The following is an 18,333-nucleotide window of genomic DNA, read 5'->3' as shown; positions in this document are numbered from 1 at the left end:
TGACTAGTCCTTTGTGCTGGACTTCTCTTCCTATATGCATACCAGAGATTTTCATTGACAATGATGCAACTCATCATTGAATTTTTACTGATGTTCTTTTCCTTTCTCGTGTTCCATACACTATCCTTTGTGTAGAAGCTCAGAAATGATCTCCTGAACATTATTCGAGAAAAGAACTTGGCCCATCCTGTTATCCAGAACTTCTCTTATGAGACCTTCCAGCAGAAGATGCTGCGCTTTCTGGAGAGCCACCTGGACGACACAGAGCCCTACCTCCTCACGGTGTGCCTTGACCTCTCCTTTCTTCCTAGTGATGTGCCCTTGAGGATGTACAGGGAATTAGAAAATTAAAAGTGAGCTGTGTGCAGTGTCACACACCTGTAATTCTAGCAACTCAGGAAGCTGAGGCAGGAGGATTCAAAATTTGAGGCCTGACTTAGTGAGACTCCACCTCAAAATTAAAAATAAAAAGGCTAGGGCTGGGGATGTGGCTCAAGCGGTAGCGCGCTCGCCTAGCATGCGTTCGGCCCGGGTTCGATCCTCAGCACCACATACCAACAAAGATGTTGTGTCCGCCAAATACTAAAAAATTCTATTAATTCTATTAAAAATACTATTAAAATTCTCTAAAATAAATAAATAAATAAATAAATAAATAAATAAATAAGGCTGGAGGTACAGCTCAGTGATAGGTTGCCCCTGGATTCAATTTCCAGTGCCACCAAAAAAAGAAAAAGAAATGAAAATGTGTGAAAAAGACTTTTGAATTATGTGTATTATCTCCGTTAAATAATTGCCTTAAAAATATACAGCAGAGGGGGCTGTGGCTGGGGCTCAGGTGTAGCACACTTGCCTGACATGTGTGAGGCACAGGATTTGATTCTCAGTACTGCATATAAATAAATAAAACAAAGGTCTATGAACAACTAAAAACATATTTGAAAAAAATATGTATAGTAGAGATACTGAAAGGCAAATGGAACATAACTGGTCTCCCTCACCTCCCATTTTTACCTCCTTTACATCTAGTTATTCTGTTGTGGTTAAAGTAGAACATTTACTTATATTCTACTGTGGTTCCCACAGGAGACGAAATTTGAGCAAAGTTCTGGGGGAAAAGTGTGATTTGGTCCATGTGGCTTGATGGATTTTTTAACAGGAAGAAGGCATGGAGAAAGGTGTGATTGGAAATTTGATATGGTCAAAATGGACCAAATGAAGGTGATCTTTTAATTGGATCAAAAAGATAAGCATAGGGGCTGGGGATGTGGCTCAAGCGGTAGCGCGCTTGCCTGCCATGCGTGCGGCCCGGGTTCGATCCTCAGCACCACATACCAACAAAGATGTTGTGTCCGCCAAGAACTAAAAAATAAAGATTAAAAATTAAAAAAAAAAAAAAGATAAGCATAAAGAATTGAAGCAGTGAGGCTCAGACAGCACTGGGAAGAACTGGAATCCAGGCTGTCCTATGGTGGACCATAGTGAAGGAACACAGGATGAGAAGCTTTTAAAAAATAAAACCCCAGGATTTTCAGAATTTTGAAAATACCCAATCCTGTAACAGTAGGTCTGTCAGGCCCATGTTAAGATAGTGTCAGTGATCAATGCTAGCAATCTTTTGGCAATTATCGAATTATTTGTAAAGCAGTTAGTTTGGGATATTCAGTGAGTAAGTGTCAGGATACTAGAGCCTGGCCTAGTTGTGTTCTAATCCTTTGCATTCCAAGTAACTGGAAAAAAATCCTATCACTGTGTGTGAGGCTAGAACTCTCAGCTCTTAAGATACCACACATTACAGATATCTATATCTGAATCTGAATGATATTGAACTTACTGGACATGTATAAGGCTTAATTTGAGGGAGACAGATGAACAGTGAGAGTTAGAGCAAGAATGGTGTGCTTGTGGCTTCATGTGTAGTATAAGGAGGTGTTTTTTTTTTTTTTTTTTTTTTTTGGTACTAGGGATGGAACCCAGGGGCGCTTAACTACTGAACCACATCCATAGCCCTTCTTATTTATTTTGATACAGGGTCTAAGTTGATTAGGGCCTTGCTGAGTTGTGGAGGCTGGTGTTAAATTTGCAATTTTACGACCTCAGACTCTTGAGCTGCTGGGATTACCGGGTGTTCCACTGTGCTTGGCAGAGTAAGGCTTTTCAGAGTTTTCAACAAGGCAAAATATATTTGTGGAAATACAATAAATTTTATACACAAATTAAAAAACAGCCATATAAACATTATTATACGGCATTTGAAAAAAGATGTTTGGCTTTTTTATATGATTCTAAAGGTATACTTACTTGGGAGTCAAATAGAATAGGGCTGAGATTGGAAGGATAGGAGAAGAAATGTAGAGTAAAATTATTTGGTGTCTGAAAGATTAAAGACTTCTTTCAGTGTCAAGAGGGACAGCACAACTTGACTTGAATTTTCCTTTAGGGTAGATAACTATGAGCCATTTGTGGAAATGTAACTTTTTTGATGAAGGAAAAAAGAAAGCAGTTTGACATGATTCTCATTGGTCCACTCTGTTTTATGTCTTCCTTCAGTTTATGTCTGGATTGGATTTGTAAGTTTGCATATTGAGGATGTTCTTGGTGAAAGGAGACTAATGGAATTCTGTGGCTTCCTTTTCCTGATGACATCCTTCCTTTTTCAGATGGCCAAAAAGGCTTTGAAATCTGAGTCTGCTGCCTCGGGTACAACGAAGGAAGATAAACAGCCAGCACCAGAGCCTGTGGAAAAGCCACTCAGAGAGCCTGCAAGGTGAGCGGACTGCCTTTTGTGGTCTTGGGGAAAACATCGAATAGGATCAGTTCCTCTTGGTTATTTGACCTACTAACATGTCATTGGATTACTTGTACATGGCACTCTGGGAGATAGAGCATACACTGTGGAGAAAAATGTGAATATCAAAGAAGAGATGTCTGGGATTCATGATAGATGTTCCTGATTGGCTCTTCCTCAAAGTTCTGTCTCCACTTTTCTCTCTCTCTTTGCCATGCCCATATCCTGTGAATACTTATTTCCTTAATGTATTAAAAAAGCAGTATTCAGAAGTGTGAGTCAAAATCTCAAATTGAATGGGGGGCATATTAGATATCTCTCTTCCAGCCTATGTATTAGTCCATTTTGTGTTGCTGTAACAAAATACCAGAGGCTGGATAACTTTTTATATAAAGGTTAGGGGGGACATTTATTTGGCTCAGAGTTTTGGAAGTTTGAGGACCCCCATCATGATAGCCTTCTTACTCTAAAGTACGAAAGTAGTGCAGGTCATCACAAAGCAAGAAACAAGGAGCTTGAATTTGTGTGTATGTCCTCTAGTCTCTTTCCCTCCTCTTAGAAAACCATCAGTATTCAGACACAGGGACTGTAGCCTGATGGCCTTGCCTAATTCTACTCACTTCTGAAAGGCTCTACCTCTAAACCTCATAGTCTGATTCAGTTTTTACCCTCTTATATTGTCAAAATGGGTTAATTTCCACATGAATCCAGGGAGACATAAAGTCATATCCACACCATAGCAGCCTAGTAAGGACATAGCAAAGTGGATCCAAACATAATACAGTCCAGGGCATGGGCATGGGAAAGAGAAAGGATATGCTTTTTACCATCTGGTGATTGGTGCCCCATAGAAATGTCCAAGCATGCCCACACTTAAGTGGTTCAAACTTTGTGTAAGAGGTCCATTTTTTCTTTTGAGATTTCCCAATTGTTGAATGTTGATAATTCGTTTTATTTTTTATTTCATACTGGGGATTGAACCCAGGAGTGCTCAACCACTAAGCTACATCCCCAGCCCTTATATTTTATTGTGAAATGAGGTCTCACCAAATTGAGGAGGCCGGCTTAAACTTGGCAATTCTAACTTCTTCTTCTTTTTTTTTTTTTGGTGGTGGTGAGGATTGAACCCAGGGCCTTGTGCATGCAAGTCAAGCACTCTACCAACTGATCTGTATCCCCAGCCCCGGCAATTCTAACTTCTTTTTTAATATTTATTTTTTAGTTGTAGTTGGACACAATGCCTTTATTTTATTTATTTTTATGTGGTGCTGGGGATCAAACCCAGGGCCCATGTGTGCTAGGTAAGCGCTCTACCACTGAACTACAACCTCAGCCCCAGTTCTAACTTCTTAGCCTCCCAAGTTGCTGGGATTATAGGCATGCACCACTACAACTGTCTCTGGCTGACAGTCCATTTTAAGGTGGAAAAAACCCCTTCTTACCTGTAGGCTGCCAGTTTGCCCCTTTCCTGACAGTTTTTGCTTTAATCACACAAGGTATTCTAAATGATAGATGAATTTTTTATAAAAGGCAAGTCTCTCACTGTTCCAAGATAGCATAGTACATGTTCTCTAACAGTTCTCAAGATCTGGTTCTTAAATGTGTGTAGAGACCAATCAGTTATCTCTCATACGAGGATTGGACTGGAACAGCTGGAAGAAGAATTGAGATTTCAAGGTGAGATTGTTTGATTACAGTAGATTGCCCTCCTGGACTTGTGGTACATAGGCAGTATTTGGAGCTCTTACAGGAGAGAAAGCTCAGTTTATAAATAAAGTGTGTGTGAAGCCAGCCACTACCCCATTTTTTAACTGTTGAGTCCTTAACTTAAGCAGTCCTCTGATTTGAAGCCTTACACTCAAGAAAAAGTTGTGCCTGTTTGAGCACCAAAAATGGTGAAATTGATTTTTGTTTATTTACTTTATTCACAGGCAGCTACGGAATACTCCAACCACCTTTGGAATTATGACTCTGAAGGCAGCTTTCAAGGCTCTGTCAGGTGCACAGGATTCAGAGGCAGCCTTCTCAAAACTGGACCAGAAAGATCTGGTACTTCCTAATCAAGCATCCCCATCATCACCAGCCCTCAAAAACAAGAGACCCAAAAAAGATGAAAATGAAAGCTCAACTCCTGTTGAGGGTGAAGGTGGCTCAGAACTGCAGCCTAAGAACAAGCGCATGACTATAAGCAGATTGGTTTTGGAGGAGGACAGCCAGAGTACTGAGCCCAGCACAGGCTTCAGCTCCTCCCAGGAGATCATTCCAGCATCTCCACCTAAGCCCACCGCTCTCAACCAGCCCCGCCCTGGGGAGAAGAATCCCAAGTATGAAGACCTTCTTTGTAGGAGTTTTGGGGCTGGTTGGCGGTCCTGGTTGGGCCTGGTATTACTTCCATGAATGAAGTAACTTTCAGTGGTGAAGTTATTCACCACCAAGGCTTGCTCAGACTGCTAGAATGTGACTTGGGAGCAGTTCCTGCCAGTTCTGAAGGCCCATATGTAGGCAGCTCAGCATTGTACTAGGGCATGAGGGAGGATAGATGGAGGGTTTCTGAGCCTCCTCCCCATCACTGCTTTTGTTTTTAGCAAACATCTAAGTGCCTTGACTACTAAATATTAGTCTTGTTTGTTAAAGAAATTTGTTTGGATTGGGCCATGTTATTCTTAAAAGAGACTTAACGAATACTTACAGTTTTGCAACTTTTATGAACATTTTAAACTTGGCATATTCAGTAAATACTTATTAATCTTCCACATCCTGCTAGGTACTGTGGGGCAGTGGTTATAACATTTTAATATTGCTCCCCATCATGACTCCCAACCCAATATGGCTTTTGAGTTTTGCTGCCCTTTGTGGATCTACTCTCCAGGTAAACTAGTCTGCTTGCTGTCTCTGGAACATTGCCTATTTCTGCTACTGTACTTTTGTTTCCTATCATTCCCCACAGTGGAATATCATTTTTCCATCATTGCTTCTTAGAATCTCATCTGTCTTCAAAGGGAAGGGAAGCTACTGTGGATTGATTAAGGGCTTTCTGGGGCCAAATACTTCAATGTATTATCTTACTGAATCTACAATCCTCACTCTGAGATGCTATATTAGTCCCACTGCATAGACGAAAAAAGCTTAGAAAAGTTGGGATCTCACCTGAAATCAGAGCTGAAAGTGGGAAAACTAGGATTTGGGTTTTTTAAGCCAGATCTTGACACAAAAGCCTGTATGTCACAAATACCAAGTTGCCTCTCAAAATTGCCTCCTCTATGAACTCTTCCCTGATCGCTCCTGCTATAAGAGATCCACTTTGCTGATCCACATTGCCATCTTCACCCCTGTTCTATCTTGTTTGAGGACCCATGCTCTGGCTTTATTGTGAGCTTCCCCAAAGGGCTAAGCATCTAATAAGTGATTTCTCCTCAGACACAAATTATTTGGATTTGGATGTAAGTCAGTGGCTAGCAAATGGGCATAGTTGAGGAGAGCTCTACATACATTGTTCTCATTTATTCCTCACAGAAGTCCTATACAGTGTAGGTATTGCCCCCAGGAACAGATGAAGAAACTGGAGGAAGTGCAGGATTGCAGTGTTTGTAAATGGGAAGATTTGTGAAGGTTTCAGACATACCCACTTATTTCATATGTCAAGAGCATGTGAATGAAGTATGGTGGGTACTCTAAAGCAGGGGTTAGCACAGTTGGAGTCACCTGCCACTGGTCTTTGCAAATAAAGTTCTAATGGAACATAGCCATACCCATCAGTCATGGATTGTCCATGAGTTGACTCTGACCCTGAGTTAGGTAGTCACAATGGAGATGGCAAAGCTGAAAATATCAGCTGGCCCTTTATAAAAAAGGGATCAAGTGATCTTTGCTCTAAAGGATGTGTGAGGTGCCCTGGGAGATCTGGGGAAGGATTGATGAGCCTGTTCAGCAAAGTCCTGTGGAGCAAATCTTGCAGAGGAGCATTGAGCTGGCCTGGAAGACTCGAGTAGGAGGTCATCAAGCACACTGAAAAGGAGAGGGTTCTAGGAAAGCCTTCCAGGCCCAGAAAGCCTGGCATGCTTCAGAGTGGTCTGTGTAGTAACTGATAAGATAGTGCAGTGATTGGGAGAGAAGGGAGGAAGAAAGTTGGATGGGCAGATAGGCCAGACCTTGGTCTGTCAGGCAGTTTCTCATACTGAGCTTTAAGTTGCAAAGACTTTTAAAATATTTTTTAAAGTACTTATTCTGTTGAATGTGGTGGTACACACCTGTATAACCACCTTCCTGGAATGCTGAGGCAGGAAGATTACAAGTTCAAGTCAGCCTAAGCAACTTAGTGGATCCTGTCTCAAAAAATCAAAAGGGCTGGTGATGTAGCTCAGTGGTAGAGAACTCCTGGGTTTAGTTCCCATAACTGCAAAACAAACAAATTCCCAGGCTTCTGACTGCTGAATTAGAAAAGGCAAGAGAATGCTCTGTAATATATATACTTCTATAACCATGTCCCAGATAGACTTTAACGTAACTAATTTGCAGGCCTGAAGGGATACCACTGAGGGCTTTTGAACAGGCACAGAGTAGGGAGAGAGGCTGGAGACAACTGCCAAGGAGCAGGGAATGCTGAGGAAGCATCAGGGTGAAGAGGCCGGGCTGGGAGATCGCCTAGAGTGCAAGGTCATGACTCCTAGCTTTTTATATCTTCCATAGCACTTCACGTAGCCAGTGCTGATTAGGTATTAGCCAAATAAATGAGGCAAGTATCATGGGCCATACCTCCTCCCTTAGTTTGTTTTTTTGTTTTATAACATTTATAGCATTCTCAGCCTAGAACCCAAGTACAAAACTTAGCAATGAGGAGCATAAAGTGGCCCCAGTTGCTCAGGACCACACAGCCATTAACAGTAGAACCCTAATCTCGGCTCCCACAGCAAGAGAAGTAAACAGAGGCAGCATGATGTCATCTTCTGCAAGAGTCTTGAAGCCTCTACAGTGAGTCCTGAAACATTCATATGGGTGGTAATGCTGAGAGTCCAGAGGAAGGGGAGATTGTTAAAGTGACTGCAGGAAGAGGGGACAACTGGGGAAATGATGGGCCAGGAGGGAATCAGTTTTATGCCAGCACTGTGACAGGAAAGCTTAAACTGTGACCTTCTGACTTTAACTTATAAGTAATACAGTATACAGTAATGTTCTGAGACGGAAAAACCTCATGAAACTTTTCACTTTATCTGAAGCAAGTAATTCTCAATGTTATGGGGGATAAGATCACAGTAAATAATCTACCATTTTTATCAGCCACTTGGTTAAGTAATTTCTTAGAAAACTTAAGGAACTCAGGGTGTTTCAAGCCTGCATTTATTAGCTAAATTACTTTTATTTGCTACTCACCTGCAAAAACAAAAAAAAAATTTTATTTAAATAATTTTTGGTGCTGGGTCACATCCCCAGCCCTTTTTTGAGACAGAGTGTCCCTAATTTGCTGAGGCTGCACTCAAATTTGCAATCTTCCTGCCTCAGCCTCCTCAGTTGTTGGGATTATAATGTACCACTGTGCTGGATACAAAACAGATTTTTTTTTTAATATTTTTTAAAAATATTTATTTATTAGTTATTGGCGGACACAACATCTTTGTTTGTATGTGGTGCTGGAGGATCGAACCTGGGCTGCACGCATGCCAGGCGAGTGCGCTACCTCTTGAGCCACATCCCCAGCCCCACAGATTTTTAATAAACATTAAAAATCATTTTTTTTTCCCAGAGAGGAGACAAATTGTCTCTAATATCTGTGTTAACATCTGTAGGTCATTTTTATCTACATACATTCTCTTCAAAACAATTCAGACACTCCCCATGTTTGTTTTGTAGAACACATTAAGAACATATTCTAATTCTGAGGTCAGCTTTGTGCTGTATTTTGTTCCCAGAGCAATTATATTACTAATCAGATAAGCACAGTTAAAGTTGATTAAAAGAGAAAAACTAATTTTCATTTGGTAATTTGGGTTTGGGTTTTTTTTTTTTAGCTGTGGTCTTTTGTGGTTACACACAAGTACTAATTTTGTGTTTATAGGAAGGATTGTTTGCTTATCACTCTAAATTTTGAGGATATAATTCCTTTTTGGCTTGGATAATCCCAATATTGTCTTAACTAGTGTATCTCTAGCCCATGTTAGAGGGTGTGTTACTGTGCAAGTGTTTGTGGTAGATAAATTAAGGCTGACTTTCAAGTAGCTTGTGGTTAGAAGCACACTATGAAATAGTTTTTTTTTTTTTTAAAGAGAGAGTGAGAGAGGAGAGAGAGAGAGAGAATTTTTTTAGTATTTATTTTTTAGTTCTCGGCGGACACAACATCTTTGTTGGTATGTGGTGCTGAGGATCGAACCCGGGTCGCACGCATGGCAGGCAAGCGCGCTACCGCTTGAGCCACATCCCCAGCCCTGAAATAGTTTTTTTATAAAGTGGAAACATTTCTGTGGGGCAGAGAAATGGGGCCTTTTGGTCTGAGTTAGGGTCCGTAGATAGAGGAAGAGGTGTCATTGAAAGATGGCTGAGTTTACTGGGCAGGCAAAGGACTCCTAGGCAGAGAGAACAGACTATGGAGAGGCAGGCAGGTGCAGAGCTGGTAGGAGAACCAGCAGAGCAGCCTGGCTTTGCTGTAGGGCAAGTTTTGGGGGACCTTTGATAGGAAACTGTCTAGGGCCAGCAGACTACATAGGCATTTAGGCATTACTGGTTAGACAGAAAAGCCATCATGTACTGGAGAGGGATGTGGTAATTTTAAGTCAATTTTGTAAGGGGAAGAGGCTAGTTTAATGCTGGCATGAGGTACCTTGGGCTTGAATTAGGGGAAAGGAGAGGGACAGGAAGTCAGCTTGAAGTTAAGAAAAGAGCAAGGAAAGAGTTTGCAGCTTCTACTTTGAAGAATGGGGACCTTGAAGACAATCAAAACCAACCAACCAAAACAAAACACCAAAGAAGAGAACAGAAATTGAGGGGATGCTGAAATACTTGGTGCTGAGTTAGAGGGATGCACTTGCAGCATGAGGGATGTTTATGTTGAGATGCCTGGCCAGTCCAGGGGAAGGGACAGTGCATTTGGGAGTTGTATATAGGTGAACCCTAAATGAGTGCCATGAGTGAGCCAAGATCAGAACGTGGGGTGCCTGGGATGAATATTTCATACCTTGTCCTCATTGATCTCCCCTCAGAGTATCCAAACGCAAGTGGAACAGCTCCAATGGAGTTGAAGAAAAAGAGACTTGGGTGGAAGAAGATGAACTGTTTCAAGTTCAGGGTAAGCTACAAATTCCCTGTGGTCCCTCCTTAATATTTGCTATGATTCTCATCATTCATGTTCCAGAAGCTGCTGTCTCCAAACTAGAAAAAGTAAGTTCCTGATCTCATTTGATTTCATGAAGAGTTAGTTTTATGTCCTTTCCTATTAAACAATGGAGACCGTTTTAATGAACCCTAGGGTATTTAATAAAGACAGTATAAAGGTCATTGCTGCATTCTTTTTTAAGTAAAATTCTAAAAAAAACTCTTATCTGTGATTTTGTGTGTGTGTGTGTGTGTAATATATGGTAATAGGCTTTACTTTTCCCTAATACATACCCAAATTAATAGCATTTGCATTCGAATCTCTCCCACCACATATTTTAGATTCTGATGGAGATACATGAGTGCTAAGTCTTCATTTGGGGTTTTCTAAAGACTTTCTTAACATAGCAACAATAATCATTTGCCAGTCCCAAAGATTTCCTTATAAAGTACCTTGATTGATGGAAATGTAATTGGTAAGATCAAGACCACATGGAGGCCGAGCACAGTGACACAAGCCTACAATCCCAGTGGCTTGGGAGGAAGAGGTAGGAGGTAGGAGGATTGTGAATTCAAAGCCAACAACTCGGTGAGATCTTGTCTCTAAATAAAATACAAATAGGGCTGGGGATGTAGCTCAGTGGTGAAGTGCTCCTGAGTACCATCTCTGGTACCCCCCCAAAACACATTCACACATACCAAAAAAAAAAAAACTCAAAAAACACCCACATGGAGAATGGGGGAAGTAACAGAAAAACAGTAAGAATGACATTAAATGTCTAAAAACAACAGAATATAAAAGTTCTAAAAATACCCATTTCCAATGCAAATTTGTCAGTTTTAGAAATCTGCTTCCACTGTTGTATACTTTATAATTATGAAGGTTTTTTTTCCCTTATAAATAGTCTGTCCTGTAAGTATCCTTTTGTTTACCTCTGTTATTTAGGACAGTGACATCTGCTAAGGCACCCACTCTGGCAAGTTTCATGTTCATACAGAATTGTCTCTTCCTGAAGCTTTTCTATGGCCTCCCATTGCCTGAAATGTCCTGTGGTTTATACTTTTATACCCTCCTATCGCTCTCTGACCTTTTAAAAAAAAAATCATCTTGGTGCATTTTTTTTGATGTCCGACCTCTTTTTCATGGGAGGATCAAGGACTTGAAAATTTGGGCATAAAATAGTAAAACTGTTATTTCAAAGCATCGGTTAGCAAAGGGTTATAAACTAGAAATTATGTATATATTATATATATATATATACACACACACACAAATACATCAAGGTATTATGTATGATTTTCCCTCAATAATTTTAAACAATGATAGTCTTAATTTAAAAAGGCTGAATTCCATCATTAACCAACATTTATTGGAAGACTGTTTGTAAAGCACTTGATTTGTAACAGATTCTCATGGGCTGAAATTACTAATGTTTGCAAAGGACAAGAATAAATTATCATTTAGTGGTGTCCTTTCTTTCTCAATGTTTGTGAAATTTGAATCAAGTGTTCCCTATGGGGACACTTATTTTCTTCTTGTGATTTGTGCAGAGAAAGGTGAACTCTAACATGAGTCTACTTTTAATGTTTTCCAGCAGTACCAGAGGAAGATAGTGCAACCAGTATAACAAAAAAGCAGGTAATTTAAAATTCTCTGATACAAATTTCGTGATTAGAAAGGAGGTAAAAGGGCTGGGGATGTGGCTCAAGCGGTAGCACGCTCGCCTGGCATGCGTGCGGCCCGGGTTCGATCCTCAGCACCATGTACAAACAAAGATGTTGTGTCCGCCGATAATTAAAAAATAAATATTAAAATTCTCTTTCTTTCTCTTTAAAAAAAAAAATAAAAAAAAAAAAAGAGGTAAAACAATTCCCCTTCTTATAGGCCTCAACTACCCATGCCTCTGGTAACAAAAGGTTTTTTTTTTTTTTTTTTTTTTGAGATAATTCAAAGAAGGATTGCCAATGGACAATAGTTACTCTCTAGAAAAAAAAAATTTGGAGAGTCTGACATACTTTCTGGATCACATACATTTTTGAAGTTTGGAAAACAGAAATGATTATTAGTCGAGAATGAGATGGCAGGAAATTTACCAAATGTCCAATCTGTAGCGTTCATTTAATATCTTAACCATGTTTTAAGAACATAACTGGGCCCAGTGGTACACACCTGTGATCCCAGTGGCTGGGGAAGCTGAGGCAGGAGGATCACAAGTTCAAAGCCATCTTAACCCTAAACAACTCAGGGAGACTCTGTCTCAAAATAAGGGCTGGGGATGTGGCTCAATGATTAAGTGCCCCTGAATTCAATCACTGGTACCAAAAGGGAGAGAAAAAAAAAACAACTCTCCTTTTAGGTTCACATTATTCTCTCTGGATCAACCAAGATCCTACATGCTAAGCAAGCATCTGCCATTGATCTACACCCCTAGCTCTCTCCTGTGATTCTTGAATTTACCTCATTACTATTTTGGAGAACATGTGAACAGAGACAGGCTTTGATAACTCTTGGTTTTCTTTTGCAGAAGTGGACTGTAGAAGAAAGTGAGTGGGTCAAGGCTGGAGTACATAAATACGGGGAAGGAAACTGGGCTGCCATTTCTAAAAATTATCCGTTTGTTAACCGAACAGCTGTGATGATTAAGGATCGCTGGCGGACCATGAAAAAACTTGGCATGAACTGAAGCAGGCTTTCATTTTCCCAGGATTCACAGGAGCATGGTTCCTAATAATAATCCCTGCTGTTTCTTTCAGAAGCTGGACTGGGATGAGAATTATGGGCAACCTTCTTCATTATGGGGGAGGTCCCAGGTCCATTTCATTACTTTTGAAGATCATGGAGCTAAGAACTAAGAAGCAAAGCCAAGCCTACCTTGTGTCCTTGGCAGAGGTGACAGGCACAGCTTGTACAGTGCCACAATACCATTAGTGTTTCCCTTCTTTAGTGGTTTGCTTAAATTTAAATCCCCAGTAATCTGTAGAATCTTCTAGGAAATGGTGGAGTCTGTTGGAGTCACTTATGATTTCATGACCTGTTAAATCCAGCAACAGGAGCATCATCTGGAGTGAACTTGTTGCTCATAAAGTTTTGGCCTTCTGATGCAAATGCAAAGGAACTCCATTGATTTTGAGCCCAGGTTGATGAGAGATCAGTCCTTGTGGAATCATTTTAAAAACTGTTTAGCCACCTGTGAAATCAACCATAGATCTGACTGCCTTGGCATTTGCTTTTAATATGTGCTGTGCTACATTGGCAGGTTTATCCGCCACTTTTCATGTGGTTGAACCAGTGTGTTTTCTTGGTAAAATGGTGATTGTAGATAAGCTTAGCCCTCTAAGTCCCACCTCTTTTTTCAGTTTCCTTCCTTATGCTGGACTTCAAAAGCTTAAAAAAAATCCTGATTGAATATAAATACCTAATTCCATTCTTTGTGAACCAGTTGCTTCTGCCTATTCCCTAATTGTGCTGTGTTAGTGTCTTGCACTGGAATTCAACATTCCCTTCTCCTTTTGTACTGTGTTGTGCTTGCTGTCTTTCTCTGACATCCTTAAAGATTGTCTTTTTAGCAAAAACTTTCAGAAAGTGTTTTCTGTAATCTTTTTTTAAAATATGAGAACTAATTATTGTCCATACTTGTAGCATTCTTCATTAAAGTCTTGCTTCTCTCAAATTTAAGTAGTTGTTTAATTGCAGCACAGCATGTTTTCACAGATGTAGGTAGTGAAATTGTGAACAAACTTTGCTGAACTACATACATTGAACAAGAAACTGAAGTTAGCCAGGCACAGTGGTGCATGTCTATAAACCCAGCTACTTGGAAGACTGAGGCAGGAGGATTGCAAGTTCAAGGCCAACCACTGAGTTTAATCCTTAGCACCATAAAAAAAAAAAAAAAAAAAAAAAAAAAAAAGCTGTTGTCAAACTGTACTGGATGTTCTAATTCTTGGAAGCCATGTCAGACAATGTGGAAGTTTCCTCTTAATTTGTCCATTTCCTCATGTAACATGCTTTTTGGGGGACAGAAGAATTTCCCCTTACTTTCTTTTGAGTGAAAGGCAAAGCTTCAAGATATGCTAAAATTTTTAAATTTATCATTTAGATACAAGTTAGAAACTTTGCATAGCTTTATTATCTTTTACTGTGTGTTCTGGGGTTTGATCTGTTTTTCTACCAGCTAAACCCAAATGAAGGCAGGGAAAAGGTGAAAACTTAAGCTCCTCTTGGCCTAGCTGCCTTCTGGTTATAGTGAGTTGTAGTCTCTCTCCAAATTGGATTAGAGTCCAGAAAGCTTTCCTCCCCTCACTCCCCCCCCCCAATCATTTAATGGTGATGTATTCAGGGAAGCGAAGTATCTTAATCAGTGTGTATCAAACTTGGTAAATGAAGCCAGGCACTGTGGTACATACCTGTAATTCCAGTTCCTCAGGAGGCTGAGGCAGGAGGATCAAGATGAGCCTGGGCAACTTAGATCCTGTCTTACACAGGGCAAGTGATGTGGCTCAGTGGCAGAGCACTGCTGGGTTTAATCCCAGTGTCACAAAAAACAAAACCAAATACTATAAGAAATGTATAGTTCCGTTAACCTTTTTTTTCATATAACTTTAGTGTTTTTATTATGTTGTTATTGAAATGTGTACCAACATAGGACTCTAATGCTTATGGCTTCTTTAGAAGTATAAAACTTCACGAACTGATGATATTTAGCTGAAGCCAGTTGCTGCTCCTGACATGAGTGGTGTAAGTACTATGGTGGCAGGAGGGCTTGGGTACCTATGCCACTGTTACTGATGTGGCCCCGGGCTCTCCTGCCTTGACTTCAGCAAGTCCACTGCAGAACCACTGTGCCTCCCTAGTGCTGGGATGCCATCTGATTGTGGCTGGAACTGAACCACACTTATGAGGTCTGTTCTCTGCTTATTGGTTGTAAAGCTTGGAAAGTTTAGACATTAGAGTATAGAAACTGTCAGTCTGAAAAACACTGTCCTGGAGGTTAAGAGCATGAGCCCCATCAAGGTACCAGCCCTGCCAGCTCTATTTGTTGACTGTGAGCCAGCCCCTCAAATCTGAATGTCATGTCCTCATCTCTAAGACGATAGATCACAGAACCACAAGTAAGATGCAGGTAAATTTCTTAGCTCAGTGCCTGCCATGAAGTCAGTGGATATTTGAAGTCATCAATAAAAGAAGAAAGACTGAGGATTTGGACAATAGTCTTGAAGTGGATTTTGGATGGCTTTTTTTTTTTTTTTTAAATCTCCTGTCCAGTGCTGAAAAGGTTATGAATAAGAGATGAAACAAAGTCAGAGGATTTGAACAGTGTCATCATTAAATGGGGTTTGGATAGCTTTAGATGAATGTGTCAAGTTGAAGTTAAGGAAGAGGACTATCAAGTAGAAGGGACTGGCTGCTGCCTTTGTCACTCTATTCATCCATTTAAACTTTTGCTCACACATGTTATGCTTTGCTCTAAACTGTAGTTCTAGGTAGAAAACTGTTGAAACACATTGCTCCAGGTATTTTATAGGAGCAAGAGGTATCACCTGGTAACTTGTAATGAATTAAAAACAAAAACCAAAAAAAAACCTCCAGCCAACCTTTTTCAGTATAAATGAATTTTATCCAATATTTCATCCCCAAGAAGCAAGAACTGAAATATGATGGCCTAAGGAATGGGTAAAAATCCAATGAAGTGGTAGATTCTATCACCATGGAGTAGGTCTATTAAACCACTTAATTTTTGAGGCAAAAGAAAAAACTCTTCCATGAGCCAAACATGGGAGTTCTATGGTAGTTCTATCACAGCATATTTATTTTAGCCCTAAAATTGGCTGAAATGTAACCTAGGTTAATGATTAGCCCAGTGGTTATCAGAACTACTTGGATCCACAGGGCTTCAAGCAGTTCACCTGCAGGAGTCTACAGAAAGCAGCATGTCCCCTTCACTCCTTGGGGCTTGGCTACTGATTCTGAATCTAGTGATATCTGCTAGGAGCCAGAAGACAGAACCCTTAAGAGGCTCTGGGGACCAACCGCTCTTCCACAGAGCTGATCGACATGACTTTGCTATTATGATCCCTCCAGGAAACACAGAATGCTTTTGGCAATTTGCCCACCAGACTGGATACTTCTATTTCAGTTATGAGGTACTTGGGTTTCTCTGGCCACACTGGGGACTATTTTTGCCTTTTGTAAAATGAGTCAGGTTTAGATCAAACCAAATTCTAGCTATCTATTATGCTGTGATCCCCACTTGTTGAAACAGACCTGTAGTTAGAGGGAAACTCTTGGTGAGAGCTGGAGGATAATTGCCAATGGTAGCTCAAACATATGGCTTGGCTTCTCAAACTGGGGCTGCAGAAGTGTGCTCAAAGCCATGGGACAAATTCCTGGAGAGGCAACCATTGCATTGATTTGGATTTGGGGATGAGAGGAGTAAGGATACATTTTAAAATATATTTTTAAAAATTTATATAGGAGGGCTAGGATTGTGGCTCAGTGGTAGAGCATTCGCCTAGCACATGGGAGGGCAGGGGTTTGATCCTCAGCACCACATAAAAATAAATAAAATAAAGGTATTGTGTCCATCTACAATAAAAAAATTTTTTTAAAAAGTAGATACAGAGTCCCCAGCATGTAAAAATCAATAAAACGTGAATATAGTACAAAGCTGGATAAAAACACATGAAACTTGCAGACTGACTCAGAAGTTTAAAAGAAAGCTGCTCTACTGAATAGGGTTGGAGGAGCCACATCTGCTATACTAGAAGCCTTTAGAGGAAATTCTAGCAGATTGGAGAATCGCTGGCTCAATATATTTCTTTTAGCAAGGTAAATGTGTTCAAGTTACTTCTTTACAAGTACTTTTGCCCATATTGTGATCTTACACCACATTGTTCAAGGATAATGAACAGTCAGTATTAAAGTTAGAGGCTGTTCTTTTCTTCTTTCCTTCCCACCTCCCTCCCTCATTTCTTCCTTCCTCTGGGATTGAACCCAGTGGTGATCTACCACTGAGTTATATCCCCAGCCTTTCTTTTCCTTCCTTTCCCTTCCTTCCTTCCTCCCTCCCTCCCTCCCTCCCTTCCTTCCTTTCTTCCTTTATTGGCTGATGGTGGGGATTGAACCCTGGGGTGCTTAACCTGAGTCATATCACAGCCCTTAAAAAAAAAAAAAAAAAAAAAAAAAAAATATATATATATATATATATATATATATATAAAATTCTGAGAGGTTCTTCTAAGTTGCTCAGGGGCTGTGAGGTGACCTTGAACTTGCAATCCTCCTGCCTTGGCCTCCATAATCACTGAGATTACAAGCAGGAACAACTTCAAGGATCTTATTTTTTTATCTCATACTGGAGATTGAACTCAGAGGCCCCCTACCACTAAGCCAAGCCCCTAAGACAGGGTCTTGCTCAGTTGCCCAGGTTGGGCCAATCTTTGGATTCTCCTGCCTCACCTGAGTAGCTCGGATCTCAGGTGTGCAACACTGTGCCTGGAGAGACTGTTCCTTTCCTCTGTTCTTTATCTTAGAAAGCTGTTAACTTTTTAATATAGTAATAGATAATGTTGCTCTTACTCACCCCACTGTAACTAAAAATTAAGTTAACTTTTCAGAGCTTTTTCTTATCTTTGAATTTATATCAGAACAATAGCTACTATAGCTTGGACTTATCAAGATCCAGTTTGGGGACAGGTGTCCATGGAGTGCCCACTGTAGGCATGGGCTGCCAAGCAGCAAATGCCCAAATCTGGGATACCACCAGGGAGCTCAGTAATCAAGCAAGTTTAGCCAAGAACTCTACAGGCAGAATTGTACATATCAACTGCTCCATCCCAGCTGTGTGGCTGGAAACATGTCTGACATTGTAGATTGTTCAGAAGTGGCTCCTCCCAACACCATTACTATGACAACCAAAAAGCTCAATTCCAAATTCACCAGAAGGGGGACTGGGTGGCCAGTACCATGCCAGACTGAGAACCACTGTGCTGATAATTATGGGATGTCAATTTTACCACCTAGCTGGCTTCTTGGTGATGTAGCAGGATCTTTCTTCCCTCCTTAATGTCTTGGCAGGTTCAGCGAATACTCGGGATGGCACATGACCGGCATGTTGCTGCCACTGCACATACTCCACAGGGTTTCCTCATAGGCACCTCCCAGGATGTTCGGGGCCAGATTAATTTTTTTGTCCAAGAGACAGGTCTGTTTTCATCTCCACAGCTATTATAGTAATCAGAGGTTT

The 18,333-nt window shown here is 40.6% G+C and overlaps 3 protein-coding genes across 10 annotated transcripts in view; 2 read left to right on the top strand and 1 right to left on the bottom strand.

The window, feature by feature from the left end:
* Terf2 (telomeric repeat binding factor 2) overlaps positions 1-13,758 on the top strand; it is a 28,809-nt gene extending 15,051 nt beyond the window's left edge. For 2 of the 7 annotated variants that reach the window (XM_021721700.3, XM_005318372.5), the window contains 6 exons: positions 136-282; positions 2,661-2,767; positions 4,720-5,112; positions 9,976-10,061; positions 11,686-11,726; positions 12,613-13,758. In XM_021721700.3, coding sequence (XP_021577375.2) covers positions 136-282; positions 2,661-2,767; positions 4,720-5,112; positions 9,976-10,061; positions 11,686-11,726; positions 12,613-12,771 — 933 coding nt within the window. In that variant the 3' untranslated portion in view covers positions 12,772-13,758. Of the gene's footprint in view, positions 1-135; positions 283-2,660; positions 2,768-4,719; positions 5,113-9,975; positions 10,062-11,682; positions 11,727-12,612 lie in introns of all 7 variants that reach the window. The other 5 variants (XM_021721699.3, XM_005318371.5, XM_078032590.1 and 2 more) reach the window with 4 other exon arrangements.
* The window catches only part of Nip7 (nucleolar pre-rRNA processing protein NIP7), an 85,355-nt gene that overhangs the window by 58,234 nt on the left and 8,788 nt on the right, over positions 1-18,333 (bottom strand). Inside the window, exon 5 of one of the 2 annotated variants that reach the window (XR_013430968.1) lies at positions 1-18,333. This exon is cut by the window's left edge and continues 15,208 nt beyond it. The exons of the other annotated variant lie outside the window; for it this stretch is intronic. The gene's annotated coding sequence lies outside the window, so the exon portion shown is untranslated. 2 annotated transcript variants of the gene reach the window in all.
* The window catches only part of Tmed6 (transmembrane p24 trafficking protein 6), a 7,786-nt gene continuing 5,471 nt past the window's right edge, over positions 16,019-18,333 (top strand). Inside the window, exons 1-2 of the mRNA XM_005318370.5 lie at positions 16,019-16,231; positions 18,165-18,291. Of these exons, the coding sequence (XP_005318427.1) occupies positions 16,019-16,231; positions 18,165-18,291 (340 nt within the window). The remainder of the gene's footprint in view (positions 16,232-18,164; positions 18,292-18,333) is intronic.

Source organism: Ictidomys tridecemlineatus, chromosome 15 (genome assembly GCF_052094955.1).
Source record: "Ictidomys tridecemlineatus isolate mIctTri1 chromosome 15, mIctTri1.hap1, whole genome shotgun sequence".
NCBI classification, from domain to species: domain Eukaryota; kingdom Metazoa; phylum Chordata; class Mammalia; order Rodentia; family Sciuridae; genus Ictidomys; species Ictidomys tridecemlineatus.
The sequence above is the reverse complement of the archived record's forward strand: the minus strand, read 5'-3'. Positions and strand labels throughout refer to the sequence as shown.